Source organism: Eumetopias jubatus, unplaced genomic scaffold (genome assembly GCF_037043125.1).
Source record: "Eumetopias jubatus isolate StellerSeaLion01/CBP00866 unplaced genomic scaffold, mEumJub1_p1.0 scaffold_10, whole genome shotgun sequence".
NCBI classification, from domain to species: Eukaryota; Metazoa; Chordata; class Mammalia; order Carnivora; family Otariidae; genus Eumetopias; species Eumetopias jubatus.
The window spans coordinates 125,941,535-125,963,467 of NW_028274816.1; the positions used below are offsets into that span (position 1 = coordinate 125,941,535).

At 38.8% G+C, this 21,933-nt stretch overlaps 1 protein-coding gene across 1 annotated transcript in view; it reads left to right on the forward strand.

The window, feature by feature from the left end:
- The window catches only part of EFCAB5 (EF-hand calcium binding domain 5), a 184,239-nt gene that overhangs the window by 99,417 nt on the left and 62,889 nt on the right, over window positions 1-21,933 (forward strand). Inside the window, exon 9 of the mRNA XM_088028403.1 lies at window positions 6,250-6,405. Within this exon, the coding sequence (XP_087884529.1) occupies window positions 6,250-6,405 (156 nt within the window). The remainder of the gene's footprint in view (window positions 1-6,249; window positions 6,406-21,933) is intronic.

Below are 21,933 nucleotides of genomic sequence, written 5' to 3' on the forward strand. Positions count from 1 at the left end.
AAGGAGCCTGGTTAAGAGCTAGAAGTGTATTTTGCTTTCAGAGGGCTTTTAAAAACACAGATTCTGGGTCCCATTCCAGAGTTTCTGATTTAGTAGGTCTGGAGTAGGGCCCCCAAATTTACATTTCTTTCCTTTTTTTTTTTTTGAAGAAAAACTGTTTCTTTCTTTTTTTTAAAGATTTTATTTATTTATTTGACAGAGAGATAGAGATCACAAGTAGGCAGAGAGGCAGGCAGAGGGAGAGGGAGAGGGAGAGGGAGAAGCAGGCTCTCTGCTGAGCAGGGAGCCTGACGCGGGGCTCAATCCCAGGACTCTGGGATCATGACCTGAGCCGAAGGCAGCCGCTTAACCCACTGAGCCACCCAGGCGCCCCTGTTTATTTCTTTATATGCATTTTGCTTTAATAGCCACCCAAAAGACTGGGTTCTTTCTTTTTTTTAAGTTTTTACTTTGGGGCACCTGGGTGGCTCAATCCGTTAAGCGTCCAACTCTTGATTTCAGTTCAGGTCATGATCTCAGGGTCTTGAGATTGAGCCCCACATCAGGCTCCATTCTGGGGGTGGAGCCTGCTTGAGATTTTCTCTCTCTCCCTCTCCATCTGCCCCTCCCCTGCCTTCTCTCTCTCTCTCTCAAAAAAAAGTTTTTATTTTATTTCCAGTTAGTTAACATACAGTGTGATATTAGTTTCAGGTATACAATATAGTAATTCAACACTTCCATACATCACCCTGTGCTCATCACAACAAGTGCCCTCTTTAATCCCCATCACCTATTACATTCCCCCTCACCTCCCCTCTGGTAACCATCAGTTTGTTCTCTATAATTAAGAGTCTGTTTCTTGATTTGTTTCTCTCTCTGTCTTATTTTTTTCCCCTTTGTTTCTTTGTTTTATTTCCTAAATTCCACATATGAGTGAAATCATATGGTATTTGTCTTTCTCTGACTGGTTTATTTCACTTAACCTTATACTCTAGCTCCATCCATGTCATTGCAAATGGCAAAATTTCATTCTTTTTTATGGCCGAATAATATTCCATTATATATATACCACATCTTCTTTTGATGGACACTTGGGTTGCTTCCATATCTTGGCTATTGTAAATAATGCTGCTATAAAAGGAACACTCGTGCACTGTTGGTGGGAATGCACACTGGTGCAGCCTGTTTGGCCGTTCCTCAAAAGGTTAAAAATAGAACTACCTTATCCAACAATTGCAGTACTCTACTGGGTATTTACCCAAATAATACAAGAAGACTAATTCAAAGGGATACATGCACCCTTATGTTTATACCAGATTTACATTTCTAACAAGCTCTCAAGTGATGCTCTCAGAGCTTCCAACAAGCTCTTGGGTTATGTGGTCAAGGCACCACATTTTGAGAATCACTAATCTCATTGGGTTTTTCCTTCTAAATAGGTATGTCAGCCGAGAGGACTTTCATTCTATAGAAAAAACTTTCTTGGTCAATTTCTAACATAGCTCAAAATTAAGCAAGATGGCTACAGAGAACTTATTACATGAAATACCTATACTCTGTACATACCAGGATCCTCTTCATGATCCGTGAGATAGCTACTGTGATACATATTTCACAAATGAAGAAACTGGAAAGTTCAGTGACTCAGCCAAGATTACTCAGCCAGTAAATAGGGGAACTGGGATTTGAACTCAGATAGTCTCTAAAATGTGAGGGTTGGTTTTTTTGTTTGTTTGTTTTGTCTCCACCTTCCAGAAATGTTTAGAATCTGATGTCTTCTCAAAACCTGTGCTAAGCCATCACCATCTCACAACTGCCTTATTTCATTAGCCTCCTGACTGATGCCCTTGCTTTCACCCTTGCCTTTTAAAATGAAAGATAGGGAGGGGCGCCTGGCTAGCTCACTGGGAAGAGCATGTGACTCTTGATCTCAGGTCATGAGTTTGAGCCCCACTTTGGGTGTAGAGATCACTAAAGAAAATAAAGTTAAAAAAAAAAAAAGAAAAGAAAGGTAGATTAAGCCGGTCTTCTGCTCAAAACCCTCCAATGGCTTCCCATCTTACTTAAAGTAAATACCAAAGTCCTTAACACGGCCCCACGGCTCAACATGGTCTGTCTGGTGACCCCTCTGTCTTCACTCTCTCTGTACACCTCCCTCAATCTGCCCCAGCCACATTAGCTGTCTTGCCATTCCTAGAAAACCTTAGGCGTGTTCTCTCCTCAGGGCCTTAGCACTTTTCCAGGACAGTACTTCTCCCATATTTCCACGTGGTTTACTCCCTCCTCTCCTTCTTGGCTCAAATGTCACCTTCTCCATGATGCCCTCTGTCAGGTTGCAATCTCTGGAAGCAGATGCTGAGACAGATGCTGGTGTGCAGGTTATTAATTAGGGATCAATAGCTATGAAGGGAGAGAAGTGTAACATAATTAGGAAGGAGAAGTCGGCTGCAATACAGGCCTGATAAAGCCTCATCCAACCCAGAAAAGAGCTCTGAAGCAAGTATTATTGCCCATCAGTGTGTCCTACATCAGGTTGAATGTCCAGGCCTCTCTATTTCTCTCTCATTTAGTTCCTGAATTCAGGCTGCCCTATGAAAGACATGACCAAACCATGGTGGCTTTCTGCAGTGGAAGCAGACCCTGAAGGAACTGAAAGCTAAAGACTGTCTGCTGACCACCTTCCTACTATGATGGGGAATCTGTGCAGTGTATCTACAAATCTACCACACCATCTTATTTAAAATTGCAAGACTCCCTATAGTCCCTATTACCTTTCCCAGATTTCTTCTCTTTTTTTAAGTATAATTGGTTTATAATGTCCTATTAGTTTCAGGTGCACATCATAATGATTTGATACTATTGTACATTATGAAATTATACCCACGATTAAGTCTCATTACCATCTGTTGCCATACAAAGTTATTACAATATTATTGACCATATTCCCTATGCTGTACATTACATCCCCATGACTTAATTATTTTACAGTTGGAAGTTTGTCGTTCTTGTTCCTCTTCACCTATTTCACCCACCTCCCAAGCCCTCACCATTCTGGTAGTCAACAATTTGTTTCCTGTATCTATAGATCTGTTTCTATTTTGTTTCTTCATTTGTTTCGTTTTTTAGATTCCGTATTATTTCACTTAGCATAGTACCATCTAGGTCTATCCATGTTGTTGGAAAGGGCAAAATCTCCTTTTTTATGGCTGAGTAACATTCCATTGTATACATATACCACATCTTTGTTCATTCATCTATTGAGGACAAGTTGCTTCCATGTCTTGGCTATTGTAAATAATTCTACAATGAACATATATCTTTTCAAATTGGTGTTTTCATTTTCTTTAGATAAACACCCAGATGTAGAATTGCTGGATCATATGGTAGTTCTATTTTTAATTTTTTGAGGAATGTCCATACTGTTTTCCACAGTGGCTGCACCAATTTACATTTCCACCAACAGTGCACAAGGGTTCCCTTTTCTCCACATCCTCACCAACACTTGTTTTTTTCTTTTTGATAATGGTGAGGCAATATCTTATTGTGGTTTAAATGTACATTTCCCTGATTATTAGTGATGTTGAATATCTTTTCAAGGGTGTGTGTTAGCCATGCCAGCAGTATGCCTTCTTTGGAAAAATTTCTATTCAAGCTTCTGCCCATTTTTAAAATCAGGTTTTTTAAAAAAATATTAAGTTGTGTAAGTTCTTTATATAGTTTGGATATGAACCCCTGATTGGATGTATGATTTGCAAATGCTTCTCTCATTCAGTAGGTTGCCTTTTTCTTTTGTTGATGGTTTCCTTTGCTGTGCAAGAGCTTCTTAGTTTGATGTAATCGCATTTGTGTATTTTAGCTTTTGTTGCCCTTGCCTCAGGAGAATGGTTAAAAAAAAATATTAAGACAAATGTCAAAGAACTTACTGCCTATGTCTTCTTCTAGAAGTCTTATGGTTTCAGGTCTTACACCCAAGTCTTTAATCCATTTTTAATTTGTTTTTTGTATATGGTATAAGATAGTGGTCCAGTTTCATTCTTTTGCATAGAACTGTCCAGTTTTCCAACACCATTTATTGAAGAGACTGCCTTTTCCCCACTGTATGTTCTTGCCTCTTTTGTCATAGATTAATTGACCATAAATGCATAGGTTTATTTCTTTTTTGGGGGGGCTCTCTATTCTATTCCATTGATCTATATGTCTGTGTTTATGCCAATACCATGCTATTTTGCTAACTATAGTCTTTCAGTATAGCTTGAGATCAGGGAGTGTGATCTCTCCAGCTTTGTTCTACTTTCTCAAGTTTGTTTTGGTTATTTGAAGTCTTTTGTTGTTCTATACAAATTTTGGGACTCTTTGTTCTAGCTTGGTGAAAAATGCCATTGGTGTTTTGATGAGGCAAAATGCGAATTCTTAACCATTACACTTTTCTGCATCCCAAGGTTAACACATAAAAACTTAACTGTACTCACTGATCCATCAAAAATAATGACAATTAGAAGGTTTTAGCCACCAAAGGAACTAAATATTTAGAAAAGCTCTCTTACTCTGCTTTAAAATTTCCTTTTGATCTCTAAGCCAGTTGAATAATGGTTTATGATTCATTAGCATGGGTTCAAGCCTAACGTATCTCTTACATAATACATTTCTAAATTTGCCTAGATAATATTAATGAGGAAGTGAAATATCTACTATATCCTTCATTTTAAAAATTATGTCAATAAAATATTCCAACAAAATTTTCCATTTTAAACAAACTATATTAGTTAGTATCCTTTAATTGCAAGAAACAGAAGCCAACCTGAATTAATGTAGCTGAAAATGAAATGTATGGAGTCTAAGGGCAAGAATATGATCTGACTTCTGGAAGAGATTAGAACAGGGACTTGGAAAAACATCAAGACTCTTCTTTCCGCTTTCTGTTTCATCTGTGTAGGTACTGACACTTCCTGCATCCTCGGTTCACCAGGCCACCCAATAACTCTTAAGTTTACATTTACATTTACAGGTCCAGCCCCTCTCAGAGGACAGCCACCCGTTTCCCAGTCCTAATTCCCAATTCCTAGTGGAAAGAATCTGAATGGCTTTGTTTAGGTTAAGGATCATCCACTGGTCCAATCATTTATGGCTATGGAAGTAGGGTAATTCAATCCAAGTTGGACTACTGTACAAATTTGGCTACCACCGCGCTTGGTTGGGACAGAGGAGGAAATCAATGGCTTATGAGTTGCGCTAATATTTCAAGAGGAGTTCACTCAGAAATTCTTACAGTGCTAGATCCACATATATAACACATACGACAGGTATAGATCAAGAACTAATGTTCCTGGGTGCCTGGGTGGCTCAGTTGGTTGAACGCTGCCTTCCGCTCAGGTCATGATCCTGGAGTCAGAGAATTGGGTCCCCCGGCAGGCTCCCTGCTCAGCGGGGAGTCTGCTTCTCCCTCTGACCCTCCCCCCTCTCATGCTCTCTTTCTCTCATTCTCTCTCTCTCTCAAATAAATGAATAAAATCTTTAAAAAAAAAGAATGTAATGTTCCTGACTCATCAAATGAGCAAAAATCCAGAAGGCAATATACACTGGTGGTGAGACTGAGGAGAAATAACCACTCGTTCACTAGTGGTAGAAGCACAAAAGGACACAAGCCTGATGTCAAAACCTATCAAAAATACAGATGAACTTACCTTCTAAGCCAGCAATCCCACTTCTGGGAATCTATTCAACAGGGATCAAGAAAAATGGCCCATAAGCATAGATATTTTCAGACTCTACACTTTCAAAATAATAAAAAAAATAGCCAAAGATACCTTATTATAATATCAGAAGACAGAAAAACCGTCCACAATCCCCATTCCTTACACTCCAATAATTAAATGTAGCCAGTCTTGGAAAAAGCATGGTCTTATATGCCATACATCAAAAGAAAAACTACATTCAATTTTTAGAACTATTAATTTACAGGCAACGTTTTCTAACTGCTGCTATTTCATACTGTGAGGTAAAAAGTCTGCCCTATATAATGCTGATGTGATCTAGAGAGGAATTGCTCCAAAAATAGTCTCACTGGTGTGGTTTTGGGGACTGTATTGATCACCTCTCTCTGCAGCCCAGCTGTAGAATAGTGCTAACATGAAAATGCTTTATCTATGTAACAAACAAATGATATGGAAAAAATTGTAGCCAATAATTTCATGTACATTGACTGAATCCTTGGAAAAATCCAAGTAAAGAGCCCGGTGTTAAATCAATCATTTATCCTCTTTTTCTCTGCAGTACATCTCTTCACATATTGCAGACTTTAAAAGTGAAATGTTTGAGAAACTCCTTAAGCACATTTGTCATTGCGCAGATGAATTCCGGGAGGTCATAAAAACGGACATGCGGAGGCAGATGTTTGCTGAACTCTTCCTGCATTGTGACCGTGGGAAGGTAGGATAAGACGCTTAAAGCAGTGCTTCTCAAACTGTTTTTTTTGTGAAGAACCAGTTTTTAGGTTGTTGTTGGTGTGGATGGTGCTGTTTTTAATTGTTAATCCATTGTGGATGGACACTCAATGGATATGGATTGCTAGGGGGAAAATGCACATACAACCCACATTTTTAAAAAAGATTTTATTTATTTATTTGAGAGAGAGACAGAGAGAGCATGAACTACCGGTACAAATTTGGATACCACCGTGCTTGGTTGAGACAGAGGGGAGCAGGGGAGAGGGAAAAGGAGAAGCAGACTTCCTGCTGATTGGGTAGCCCAACGTGGGGCTCAATCCCAGGACCCTGAGATCATGACCTGAGCCAAAGTCAGACTCTCAACTGACTGAGCCACCCAGGTGCCCCCAATCCACATCTTTCATTATTGGATTCCAGTCCGATTTATTATCACTTTCTCTAATTGTTATAAAATTTTCTAGACACTATTCTCAGTTTCTGTACCTTTCTTGTCACAGAGTGGTACCAGCCTGTAGATCACATCTTACATGGCACTGCATTTTACAATGTACATCTTGTCTCTAAGTCTCTTTCCCATTCTTAAGAATGGGTTGCTTAAGACTGTTTTTGCTTACTCTCTTTGCTGGTGGCTTCCTATAGAAAAGAGTTGTTGGGAATAGAAAGCTTACCACATTTTATTATGCTGCTTCTTAAAATAAGAAAAGTTGATATCTAAAAGTATTTCTAAGAATGGTATTTGGAAGGATACAGTATGCCAGGATACCAAATGGATTTATAAGAATAGATACAAGCTTTATTGAAATACATTTGTGGGGCACCTGGGTGGCTCAGTCACTTAAGCATTTGCCTTCAGCTCAGGTCATGATTCCAGGATCCTGGGATCAAGTCCCCCATCGGGCTCCTTACTCAGCAGGGAGTCTGCTTCTCCCTCTGCCTGTGCTCCCCCTGCTTGTGCTCTCTCTCTTTCTGACAAATAAATAAAATCTTTAAAAAAATACATTTGTTTATGAACTTTATATTTGTTTGTATCCCCATGTTCCAGAAAAGATTTAAGGAAGCTTATGAAATTAGATAAAATGCAACAAAGGAACATAAAGATAAAAAGTAGGATGAAAGAAGAAAAAATGAGAAGATACTAAATGAAGCTGGGAACAAAGCCCAAATTGCATACTATAATGACCTAAATATTTGTTCTGGGTCATCTACAAGTTTGAATCTAAGCTAGGTTCCTAGCAGTGAACATGAAAAGGGAAACATAACTAAATACTCTATTGACAATGTTTGTGAGATAAATATAAACTGGTGTTGAGAAGAAGTACAAATATTGAATCACCCTTGGCAGCAAGGAATAAGTCCCGCTTGAGTGGTGAATGATTCTTTAAAGGTACTGTTGGATTGGATTTGAAAATTTTTGCATCCATGCTCATCAGAGATATTGGCCCATAGTTCTCTTTTTGTAGTGGAGTCTATCTGGTTTTGGTATCAGGGTAATCATGGCCTCCGAATGGATTTGGAAGTTTTCCTTTTTCTTTCTTTCTTTCTTTTTTCCTTTCTTTCTTTCTTTCTTTCTTTCTTTCTTTCTTTCTTTCTTTCTTTCTTTCTTTCTTTCTTTCTTTCTTTTTTTCCTTCTTTCCTTCTTTCCTTTTTGCAATAGTTTGAGAAGAATAGGTATTAACTCTTCTTTAAATGTTTGGTAGAATTCCCCCATGAAGCCATCTGGCCCTGGACTTGTTTTTTGGGAGATTTTTGATTACTGATTCAATTTCTTTGCTGGTTATCAGTCTGTTCAAGTTTTCTATTTTTTCCTATTTCAATTTTGGTAGTGTATATGTTTCTAGGAATTTATCATTTCTTCAAGATTGTCCAATTTGTTGGCATATAGTTTTTCATAATATTCTCTTATGATTGCTTGTATTTCTGTGGTGTTGGTTGTTAGTTCTCCTCTCTCATTTGTGATTTTATTTATTTGGATCATTTCTCTTTTTGATAAGTCTAGCTAGGGTTTATTTTATTAATTTTTTCAAAGAACTAGCTCCTGGTTTCATTGATCTGTTCTATTGTTTTTTTAGTTTCTATATTAGCTATTTCTGCTATAAGCTGTATTATTTCCCTTCTTCTGCTGGCTTTAGGCTTCATTTGTTGTTCTTTTTCTAGCTTCTTTAGGTGTAAGTTTAGGTTATTTGAGATTTTTCTTGCTTCTTGAGGTAGGCCTGATACAACCACTCTGGAAAGCAGTATGGAGGTTCCTCAAAAAGATAAAATTAGAACTACCCTACCATCCAGCAATTGCAGTACTAGGTATTTACCCAAAGAATACAAAAATACTAATTTAAAGGGATACATGCACTCCAATGTTTATAGCACCATTATCAACAATAGCCAAATTATGGAAAGAGCCCAAATATGCATCAATTGATGAATGGTTAAAGAAGATGTGGTATATATACATACATATATATATATATAGAGAGAGAGAGAGAGAGAGAGAATTTACTATTAAGTATCACTCAACCATAAAAAAGAATGAAATCTTGCCATTTGCAACAACGTATATGGAGCTAGAGAGTATTATGCTAAGCGAAATAAGTCAGTCAGAGAAAGACAAATACCATATGATTTCACTCATATGTAGAAATTAAGAAACAAAACAAATGAACATGGGGGAAAACGAGGCAAACCAAGAAACAGGCTCTTCTAAAAAATTTTTAATTTAAATTTTAGTTAACATACAGTGCAATATTGGTTTCTGGAGTAGAATTCAGTGATTCTACAACACCCAGGCACCCCAGACTCTTAATTATAGAGAACAAACGGATGGTTACCAGAGGGAAGGTGGGTAGGGGGATGGGTTAAGGAGGGCATTTGTTTTGATAAGCACCAGATGTTGTATATAGGTGTTGAATCACTTAATTCTACACCTGAAAATAATATTTTTTTAAAGATTTTTATTTATTTATTGAGAGAGAGAGAATGACAGAGAGAAAGCATGAGAGGGAGGAGGGTCAGAGGGAGAAACAGACTCCCCGCTGAGCAGGGAGTCTGATGCGGGACCCGATCCTGGGACTCCAGGATCATGACCTGAGCTGAAGGCAGTCACTCAATGAACTGAGCCACCCAGGTGCCCTACACCTGAAAATAATATTATACTGTATGTTAACTAACTGGAATTGAATAAAATCTTTAAAAAAAAAAAAAAGAAGTTCAGGGGCACCTGGGTGGCTCAGTTGGTTAAGTGTCTGACTCTTGATTTCAGCCCAGGTCATGATCTCAAAATTGTGAGACTGAGACCCACGCTGGGCTCTGCACCAAGTGTGGAGCCTGCTTGAGATTCTCTCTCTCCCTTTCCCTCTCCCCCCCCCCTCCAAAAAGAAAAAGAAGAAGTACAGAAATTTGGGATTCAAAGTATAGTCAAGAGTTTCTCCTGGAAGTACTCATTTAAAGGGTCCCATGCAATGAAGTGAACATCCTTTATAATGGTCTTATGATAAATGAAACAATGGCTTTCTTAGGTCACTTTCTTATAACCACCTTAAGTATAAGCAAATGACACTACATAAGACTACAATTCAGAAAAAGCAAATATTTTTGAGAGAGAGAGAGTACAGCAGAGGGAGAGAGAGAATCTTTAGCAGGCTCCCGACCCAGTGTGGAGCCTTGCATGAAGCTTGATCTCATGGCCCTGAGATCATGACCTGAGCTGAAATGAAGAATTGGTTGCTTAACTGACTGAGCCACCCAGGCACCCCCGAAAAAGCAATTCTTAAAGGAGCCAATATATTGTAGTCTAGGTTCTCAGATCCCTGCCAATTTGGTTTAAGTAAGGAATATATTTTATAAAATCTGAAATGTCTATGCATCTTTCAGGCAATCCTCCTTGAATATTGCTTTTTTTTTTTTTAACAGAACTTATAATAATAAATATTGGGTGACATGGGGGTTGAGATTTTTCTCCCTGGTAAATGCCTGGAGAACAACTATTTTTTGTTGGCCACTGTAATTCCAATTTATGTGCCATAACAAACATAGTGGGATAATATTTAGAGGAGTTGGCTGTGGTTTGCTTGTGCTCTTTTATTTTCTTCTCAGCATTCAAACAGTATTTATGTGCTGATCTTGGAGGGGAAGTAGATACAGTCTAGAATAAAGAAGTTAATTGAGTTTCTGAATGTTTTTAACCAGTAGCTGAAAGAAGAGTTCAAAAAAGAGTTCAACTGAAAATGCCAAGCTCTTCATATGTGGAATTTAAGAAACAAAACGGATCATAGGGGAAGAAAGGAAAAAATAAAACAAGACAAAATCAGAGAGGGAGACAAACCATAAGAGACTCTTAATCATAGGAAACAAACTGAGGGTTGCTGAAGGGGAGGGGAGTGGGAGTGGGGTAACTGGGTGATGGACATTAAGGAGGGCACTGGGTATTATATAAGACTGATGAATCACTGAACTCTACCTCTGAAACTAATATATTATATGTTAATTAATTGAATTTAAATAAAAAAATAGAAGCTATTTGAACTTTTTTGGCCAAATATATAAATGATTCTTCTTGTGGGCATGGAAAATTAAATGCATTGAATATGTAGCATGCCAATATTCATGATATGGATTAAAATGTAAAAACGACATATAAACTATTTTTACTTTTAGTCTTTAGTGAAAAGTCTTAAATTATATTTGGATGCACTGGAATTCATTTAGATTCCCTACATCTGATAATTGGTAATTTCAGTCTCCAGGAGCTAAATATATATTTAAAAAAAAAAGAAAAAATGCTGAGCTCTTGAAAAAGAGAGGGGCACCTGGGTGGCTCAGTTGGTTAAACGTCTTCCTTTGGCTCAGGTCATGATCTCAGGGTCCTGGGATTGAGCCCTGCATCATGCTCCATGCTCAGTGGGGAGTCTGTTTCTCCCTCTCCCTCTGCCCCTACCCCCGCTTGTGCACACACTCTCTCTCAAATAAAAAAATAAGATCTTTTTTTAAATGTTTTTTTAAAGATTTTATTTATTTGAGAGAGAGAGTGTGTGTGCACGAGAGGAGAGGGAGGGGGAAGAGCAGAGGGAGAGGGAGAAGCATTCTCCCCACTGAGCAGGAAGCCCGACTGGGAGAGCCCAGGATCATGACCTGAACCAAAGGCAGATTCTTAACCAATTGAGCCACCCAGGTGCCCCTATATAAATAAAATCCTTAAAAAAAGAAAGGAGAAACATAGAGTAAGGAAGAATGTAAAACATGACATCAAAGCACATTTTCTATCATGGAAATTGTGAGCAGCTGATAAGAGGAGGTTGGAGGAGATGTGACTAGGGCTTGGAGGTTGTCTGGGTCCCTAAGTTAGCATCTAATCCCCTACCCCTGGGGCCCAATCAGGATTAGAGGCTAAAGGCAACATTATAGACACTCTTAGAAATTCCAGGTAGGTTGAGGAGAAATTTAAGAACATCAGGGCTTATGCTTTATTTCCTGGGTGTATCTCAGAGACTGCAAACTTGGTAGAGAAGTCTTGAATTCAACATGGTATGAAAGAGAAATGGTATCCACTGCAGAAAGAAAGTCTTAGTGGATGGTCCTGAGGGTAGTCCCACTCCTGTGGCTAGAGGAAAGGTGATGAGTGATCCTAAATACATGTGGGAAGGGGCGTGGGTATGCAGAGAAGATGGCAGCAAAAGTTCTGGGAGTATCCCCAGGAAGACACCCAGGGTCGGGACAAGGAGAACCATGGGCATAAGCAGCAAACATCAAAACAAAGCTTCCAAATGCGGGGTGCCTGGGTGGCTCAGTCGGTTAAGCATCTGCCTTCAGCTCAGGTTGTGATCCCAGGGTCCTTCAGCTCAGGTCATGTTCCCAGGGTCCTGGGATCGAACCCTGTGTTGGGCTCCCTGCCCAGCAGGGAGCCGGCTTCTCCCTCTCCCTCTGCTGTTACCCCTGCTTGTGCTCTCTCCCTCTCTCTGTCAAATAAATAAATAAAATCTTAAAAAAATAAAAAAAGAAAGCTTCCAAATGATTCAGTGTGATGAATGCCATATGGTCAGAGTTAACAAGTACTATGGTGACACTGTACTAACTTTCTTTACGGTATTAGTAGGACACTATATAAAGCCCCAAAGAAAAATGTGCAAAGGATATGAACAATTAATGGAATCACTATGTACTCAACAGATGAGCAAAAATATTTTAAAATAATAATATCTATTACTGGTAAGGATAGCAGAAAAGTATTTTTTCAAATATTCCTGGTGAAAATTTAATACTCACAGTATCTTTGTAAAGCAATCTGGCTATATCAGCTTAAATAAGAAATGCATCCTTCAACCATACCTGAAATTTTCATCCAAAGAAATAAAAGCACTAGTAAATAAAAAACATATGTACAAGGATGATTTCTGTGGTATTGTTTATACATGAAAAAAAAAGAGAGAGAGAGAAAGAAAGAGATTAAGGGAATAGTTATCTGTGGGGAAATGTTTAAAAAAATGATGGTACATCTACATCTTGGAATATCATGCAGCATTTATAAAATTGAATACATCTGTACTAGTTGACTTAGAGGAGTTTTTATGCATTATTACTGAGTGGAAAAAGTAAAATATGGAGAAACATGTAATATAATCCCATTTTTGTAAAGCAAATAACAAAAGCTATATAGATAGATAGATAGATATACATAGGTACACGTATTTGTATACCTACAGCTACATGAGCCTAGAGAAATGTTCATAACAAAACATGTGGTCAACTGAAATGAGGCTCAGAATCCACCATTCAGAGTGGTCCTTAAAGACTTCTGAAGGCAGAGTGCTTTCTCAGAGATATTTATTCAACTCAAGTTTTTAGAATTAGCTAGATAGCATGAAAAGTCAATAGTAGTTCTTGGAGCATTCTATTTAAAAAAATCAGCAGGAGATTTGCTTTGTTGAATGAGGAACAATGATCTTCTAAGTGTTAACCAGGATCAGAAATTCACTGTTCATGTTTCACCACCAACTAGGTTCATGTTTCAACCAACCATGTCTCAAATAGAACTCCTAGAGATTTAAAAAAAAAAAAAAAGATGAAATTAAAACTACTACATGGGATTAGTATCAGATTAGACACTGCGGAAGAAAAATGAGTAAGCATGAGGACACAGCAATAGACACTATCCAAACTGAAGGGGGAGGTGGGTATGTGAGTAGTTATAAAAGTCCTTTATCTTCATTTAAAATTTTATTTAAATGACAATTTACTCTTTGAAGCAAACCTATGACAGTTTATTAGTTTATATCATGTAGAAGTGAAACGTATGACAATAGTAAAAATAATGGGTGGGAGAAAATAAAAGTAAGTTTCTTACATTAGGTGTGAAGTATATATTATTATTTAAGGTAGACTGTGGTAATTTAAAGTTGCATAATGTTAGACCTAGAACAATTACTAGGAAAAAAAGAGATATAACTATTAAGCCCCAATTGTGCAGATAAATGGAATATTAAAATGTAATTGAAAGAAGGCAGGAAAAGAAGCAAAAACAAAGAAAAAAATGGAATAGCAAAATTCTATATTTAAAGCCAACCATAATGCTAATTATATTAAATGTCCAGTCAAAAGCCAGAGATTGTTGAGCTAGATAAAAATGCAAGAACCAGGAGAGAGCTTGGGAAGATGCTGGAGTAGGAGGACCATGAGCTCACCCCATTCCACATTTACAACTAGATATCATCCACATCTAAATCAGTAAACCATAGAGTGATACAAAGACTGGCAGAACAAACCCCACAATAAATATAGAGAAGAAGGTGCATCTGAAAGGTTAGGAAGGTCAGAAAGGTGGACGGAGGTTGGTGGTAGGTGGGAAGGAGCTGTGTGCATGGAGAGGGCAGAGAAATGGGCCCTCACACCAGGGAGCTCACACAGGGAAGACTAATCCCCCAAGATTTGACTTTAAAAAAACCAGAAGGACCGAATTCTGTGAGTTTGTAAAACCAGTGGGACTTGGAGCCTGAAGCTTTAAAAGTCCTCTGACTTAGCACAGGGAAAGCTGGGAGTGTGAGTGATAGCTGGCTTGCCACCCTTAAAGAGACAGCAGCCTGCTCAGAGAGGCCAAAAAAAAAGGCAGCTTGCACAATGGCAGGGCAAAGGGGAGATAGAACTGTTCATACTGATTTCGCAGCATGTTGGGGAGCTTCTTTGAAAATGAGGGAGCTGGCAGGCACTATTTTCCTCCTCCATCCCCCCAGCATAAACACAGAGCCAAGTGGGAGGCAGCACTGCACAGACACTTTTAGCCTAAACCCAGGGCTCAAGGCTAATCACAGTCACCAGGTGCACAGCTGCCACTAAGGGCCTCCAGCCACTTTTGCCCACTGAGCTCAGACATCACCACAAGCTGCACCCAGCCTCACATCCCCAGCTGCCCCATCGTGCAGCCCCCAGCCACGGCAACACTTTCGGGGATCTGGCATAGGACTAGTGGCCCAATGCAAATTTTGCTAACACCACTGCCCTGCTCCCAAGTTCCCTGGCAGGCATGCCCCCTCAGAGCTGGCCTGCCTGTGTCCCACTAACACCACAGAGAGCAAGCACAGCCCACAAGAGGCAAAGAGTCAGTGCAGATGACTGCACTGAAAGGAAAAGTGACTCAGACACAACAGTAGGGCATAAACAACATACATAGGATACTCTCCTGAAGTGCCAGGTTTTGGTGAACAGGGAATACTGCACTGCAGGGCACTCCAGGACCATCTCTTCATAAAGTCACTACTTTCAAGAGCAGAAGACATGGCTGACTTTCTTAACACACAGAAACAGACACAGAGAGGCAGAAAAAATGAGAAGACAGAGAAATTTGTCCCAAATGAAAGAATAGGACAAGACCACAGCCAGAGATACATGCCTGATAGAGAATTTAAAGCAATGATCATAATGATACTCAACTGGATTTGAGAAAAGAGTAGAAGACATGAGTGAGACCCTTAACACAGAGATAAGGAATAACATAGCAGAGATAAAGGGCTGAATAAATGAAATGAGTAACATGCTTGATGGAATGAATTGCAGGATGGAAAAAGCAGAGGAATGGATTAGTGACTTAGAATACAGTATTGTAAGGTAATAAAGCTGGACAAAAGAGAAAAAAAAGAATTACACAAAATGAGAATAGACTTAGGGAACTCAGTGACTCCATCAAACATAATAACATCGTATTATAAGAGTCCCAGAAGACTAAGAGAGAGAAAAGGGGACAGAGAATTTATTTGAAGAGCTGCCTGGGTGGATTAGTCATTAAGCATCTGCCTTCGGCTCAGGTCATAATTCCAGGGTCCTGGGATCAAGCCCTGCATCAGGCTCCCTGCTCCGCGGGAAGCCTGTTTCTCCCTCTCCCACTCCCCCTGCTTGTGTTTCCTCTCTCACTGTGTCTCTCTCTGTCAAATAAATAAAATCTTAAAAAAAAAAAAAGAAAGAAAATTTATTTTAAGAAATGATACCTGAAAACTGTCCTGATCTGGGAAAGGAAAGAGATAATCAGATTCATGAGGCACAGAGAACTCCCTTCAAAATCAACAAAAGCAGACCCACACCAAGACATATTGTAATTAAATTTGCAATATATAGTGATAAAGCAAAAATCTTAAAAGCAGCAAGATAAAAGAAGTCAATAACTTACAAGGGAAAGCCCATACGGCTAGCAGGAGATTTTTCAACAGAAATTTTGCAAGTCAGAAGAAAGTAGCATAATTATTCAAAGTGCTGAATGAGAAATGTCTGCAGCCAAGAATACTCTATCCAGCGGCACCTGGGTGGCTCAGTCGGTTAAGCATCTGCCTTTGGCTCAGGTCATGATCCTAGGGTCCTGGGATTGAGCCCCATGTCAGGCTCCCTACTCAGTGGGAAGCCTGCTTTCCCTCTTCCTATGCCCCTCCCCCCAACTTGTGCTCTCTCTATTGCTCTCCCTCTCTCTCAAATAAATGAAGTCTAAAAAATTAAATCTAAAAAAAAAAAAGAATATCCAACAAGGCTACCATTCAGAATAGTAGGAGAGATTAAGAAAAGCTATATGATCATCTGACAAAATTCAACACCATTCATCATTTAAAAAACAAAACCCAAAAAACCTCTCAGCAAATAGAAATAGAATTTCTTCAACCTAATAAAGAGCATCTATGAAAAACCTGTAGTTATACTTGATGGTGAAAATTTTAATGATTTCCTCCTTATATCAGGGACAAGGCAAGGATATCCACTTTTATTTAACACAGTACTGGAAGTAGTAGCCAATGAAATAAGGCATGAAAAGAAAAAGAAAATTTTCTTTATTCAGGAATTTCATGATCTCCTATGTATAAAATCCTAAGGAATCTTTCTTTTTAAGATTTTATTTATTTATTTGAGAGAGAGAACATGCACAAGTGGGGGAAGGGGCAGAGGGAGAGGGAAAAACAAACTCCCTGCTGAGTGTGGAGCCTGATACGGGATTTGATCCCAGGACCCTGCGATCATGACCTGAGCTGAAGTCCAATGCTTAAATGACTGGGCCACCCAGGTGCACCAATCCTAAGGAATCTTTAAAAATAAAAGTTGAATTCACTAGAACATATACGTGATTTAGTAAGGCTAAGTCTATCGCTTCCTTTTCATTTTTTTAAAAGATTTTATTTATTTATTTTAGAGAGAGAGCACAAGCGGGGAGAAAGGTATGGGGAAAGGGAGAGTTTCAAGCAGATTCCACACTGAGCCTGGAGCCCAATGCAGTGCTCAGTTTCACAGCCCGTATGTTTATAGCAGCATTATTTTCAACAGCCAAATTATGGAAGCAACCCAAGTATCCACTGATAGATGAATGGATAAAGAGGAGGTGGTATATATATAGAGAGAGAATGGAATATTACTCAACCATTAAAAGGAATGAAATATTACCATGCCTCTTGGAAAATAGAGGGACCTTAAGACTTGGAATGTTTACATTTGGATGGAAGCTAAGACTTGAGCTACAAATCTCTCTAAGCCTCCCTTGGCAGCAGAAGCAATCCCTTCTCTCCTACTTGAGAATATTAGCTTTTCTTTCCTTAGAGTCCCTATGATAACTTCACTTAAGGCAATTAGTTTGCAGGGGTATGTCTATTTTCCTTAAGGTCCACCTGTACAACATTCATTGCCTTTAGACCCAAAACTGGGGTCAGATCTCAGCATGTCCCATCAGGACAGTCAAACTGTACTGAGAAGTTATTGTTGGTACTCCAAAAGAATAGCAAGTTTTTGCTCATTCATAGCAGCAAAAACCTGGAGGATATGTGTGGGGATTATTTATAAAACTTTTATTATTTTAAAAGATTTTATTTATTTATTTGACAGAGAGAAACACAATGAGAGAGGGAACTCAAGCAGGGGGAGTGTGAGAGGGAGAAGCAGGCTCCACAGGAGCCCGATACAGGGCTCAATTCCAGGACCCTGTGATCATGACTTGAGCCGAAGGCAGACACTTAATGACTGAGCCACCCAGAAGCCCCTGTTTATAAAACTTTTAGACTAAGAAGGATGAATATAAGTTTGGGTTGGCTCAAACTTGTCAATATTGTTGTACTTAGAAGATTTACTTAGCAGTAATATTTTGAGTATATGGGAATGGTTTTAACAGTTTCCATGGTAGGTAAATTGAAACCTTCACCCAAATATGGCCTACATTCAATGAGATTGAGATGCCAAAATCTTCTTGGCATACTATAGAGGAAGAAATCCAAAGGCTAAGTTTCCTAAAGTTGACTTCTCTTATGTAGCCTGCCTATTATGAACCTTTACCATATCCTCCCAGAAGGCCCAGATGACACTTTCTTGAGAAATGCATTAATGAGGGGAGCATTAGTGTCTCTAAAAAGCTGTTTGGTAGCTGTCCTCTGTAGGCTGAAGATGATGATAGTAGACACTGCCATTGAAATTATGGGATTCCAGAGTGATAGAAGACAGTGTTTAACTGTCAGAGACAAGGTCTACTGGTCAAAGTCTGTGCTTATAGATATCATAGATAAATGGTATTTTGACTCAATGCCCAAGATCAAAATCCATAATATAATGGGCTCATTTTGTCTAGGACTCACACTATGGTTATTTACCTACTTACTGAATGTATAATTGGAATTACCACAATGAACAGCAAGAACTAGAGTGGCTATCTGAAAATTTTGACCCACATGGATTTTCTGTGGTGATAACGGTTTCCTTAGAGGTTAAATACATAGGATGTCTACCAAATTATCACTAAAGTTATTTACAGAAAAGCTCTAACTATGGGGCCAGAAACATGAGTTGAGACACCTCAATGGAGAATCTTGACTTCTTATCCAGTTTCCAGACAATTTACACACCCAGAATTCTTTGATTTAGAATAAGAGCCTGGCTCTCTTGAGGAAGAATCCTCAAGACTGCCTCAAGCATATACAGTAGATCTTACTCCAAGTGTTCCTCAAAAGACCTATAGCCATTTACTAGGGTGGAAAACATTGGAAAGAGGGAAATATCCCAGACTTTCTGAGATTACCAGACACTGACTCCAAGTTAATACTAATCCCTAGAATCTCAAAATGCTCCAGTGGACCACTGATTAAAATTAGAGTTTATGGCTATCAGGTGATAAATGCTATTTTGGTTTCCCAATTAATCTGTGTCTTTAGCTATTTTTATTTCTGGTTCCTGAATGTATAATTGGAATAGACATCTTCAGCAACTGGCAGGATTCTCACAAATTGGAGGCTGAAGGCTATCATGGTAGGAAGGACCAAATAGAAACTCCTGAACTTTCTCTGCCTGCCAGAATGGTAAAAATAAACAAACAAACAAACCCAAAACAATTCCACAGAAATTAGACATTAAAATATATGATGTGAAGGATTCAGAAGAAGTAACATTATCACATTCTTGTCTGATTCTCCTCTTTTGCCTATGCAGAAGAGAGATCTTAAAGAATGTTTGTAGGTTACTATGACTCCATTTGCAGTTGTTCTTCACCATGTAGAATCTTTATTGAACCAAACTGATACAGCCCCCTCACTCACAACTATTGGATCGTCAAATACTATTTTCTCCAGAGCAGTTTACAAGGATGAACAGAAGTTTGACTTCACCTGTCAGCACTATACTTTTATGCCTCACCATAGAAGTAAGACAGCCCTCCTTCTTTCTATTATAATCTAGTATGCAGACATCTCACAGAATATCAGATCTACTACCTTGATGATTTCCATCATGGCGATTGGACCTGCTGAGCATGAAGAAGCATTAGATGCCTTGGTACCACCCATATGTGTCAGAGGGTAAAAGATAAAAACCATGTAAAATCAGGGTTTACTACCTTGGTAAAAGTTTTAGCAGTCTGGTAGTCTGAAGCATGACAGAATATCTCAAATACGAGACAAATGTGCCACCTGCCACAAAGAAAGAGGCACAATGCTCATTGGACCTTTTTACATTCTTTTTTTTTTTAAAGATTTTATTTATTTGAGAGAATGAGATAGAGAGAGAGCATGAGATGGGGGAGGGTCAGAGGGAGAAGCAGACTCCCCACTGAGCAGGGAGCCCGACGTGGGACTCGATCCTGGGACTCCAGGATCATGACCTGAGCTGAAGGCAGTCGCTTAACCAACTGAGCCACCCAGGCGCCCAGACCTTTTTATATCCTAGGAACAACCTTTACTCTCATGTGCTGCTGCTGCTCTTCTACATTTATTGAGCTATCAGCTGCAAGAGTAAGTCCCAGAGCAAGAAAAGGTTTTGTAGACTTTGTAGGCTGCAGCACAAAAACTCTTCTTTACCTTATACCTTATCACCTAGATGACCCTACAGTATTTGAAGTGTCTGGGGCAAATTGGAATGTTATGGCAAGTTGTCATAGAAGAATTACAGTATAGGTTCCTTGAGTTATGGAGCAAAATCATGCCTTCTACTAATGTTTTTTTTTTCTCCTTTGAAAAACAGCTCCTGCGTGTGATTATACTGTGATAAAAACCATTTGCTTATTGTCTGTATACTTTTCTGAATGTATGCTGTATTTTTAAAAAGATTTCCTTTTTAAAAACTCTATGGAAATGAAGGTCCAAATATAGCAAAAACAGTTATAAAAAGAAGAACAAGTTCGGGAGGATTTCCCTGTGTTTTTTTAAAAATATTTTATTTATTTATTTAGACAGAGAGAGAAATCATGAGCAGAGAAAGAGGGAGAGAATCCACTCAGCATGGAGCTGGTCATGGGGCTCGATCCCATGACCCTGAGATCATGACCTGAGCAGAAATCAAGAGTCAGGCGCTTAACCAACTGAGCCACCCAGGCACCCCAATTTCCCTGATTTTTTAAAAACAAAGCTATATTAACAGAATATTGGGCCTGGCATCAGATTTATGAGTATGTGAGAACTTAGTGCATAGCATAGGTAGCAAATAATTCGGTGAGAAGAGACTAATCAATAAATGCTAAGTTAGGACAATTGGGAAAAAATTAAAATTAGGTTTGAGCCTCAATAATGAGCAAAAATAAATTCTATCTAATCAAAGACCTGGATGTAGAAAACAAAATTATAAAAGTTTTAGAAGCACATATAGAGCATGACTTTTGACCTTGGTATAGGTAATATTTCTTAAAGAATACCTCAATAAGCACAAACCATACAAGAAATAATCGATACATTTGGCTACCTCAAAATTAAAAACATTGATACAGCTAAACTCACCAAAAGTTAAATTAAAAAATAAGAGATTTGGGGCACCTTGGTGGCTCAGTCGGTTAAGCGTCTGTCTTCGGCTCAGGTCATGATCCCAGGGTCCTGGGATCGAGCCCCGCATCGGGCTCCCTGCTCAGCGGGAAGCCGGCTTCTCCCTCTCTCACTCCCCCTGCTTGTGTTCCCTCTCTCGCTATGTCTCTCTCTGTCAAATAAATAAATAAAATCTTTTAAAAAAATAAGAGATTAAACTGGGAAATTGTATTTCCTATATAGATAACAGAATGATCATTATCAAAACTTTACAAATTAATAAGAAAGGGACAACTCTTCACAACTGAAGAAAGGAAAAGGACATAAAAAAGCCTCCCATAGATGAGGAAACACAAATACATAGTAAACATATGAAAATATATTTAATCTCACTAATAATCAGGGAAATGCAAATTAAAATAACTAGATACCATTTTCAACCCATCAGATTGGGAAAAATCATGAACTCTAATAATATCAAGTATTGGCATGGATATGGAGAAATGATATTCTCATTCAATAATAGTGAGAAGTAAATTGGTATAGGTATTTTTGGAGCAATTTGGCAATAACTACTAAAGCTGAAAATACTCATAGTAGGGATGCCTGAGTGGCTCAGTCGGTTAGGCATCTGCCTTTGCTCAGGTCATGACCCCAGGGTCCTGGGATCAAGCCCCATATCGGGCTCCTTGCTCAGCAGGGAGCCTGCTTCTCCCTCTGCCTGATGCTCCCCCTGCTTGTGCTCTCTCTCTCTGATAAATAAATAAAACCTTAAATGATATACTGTATGCTGGCTAACTGAA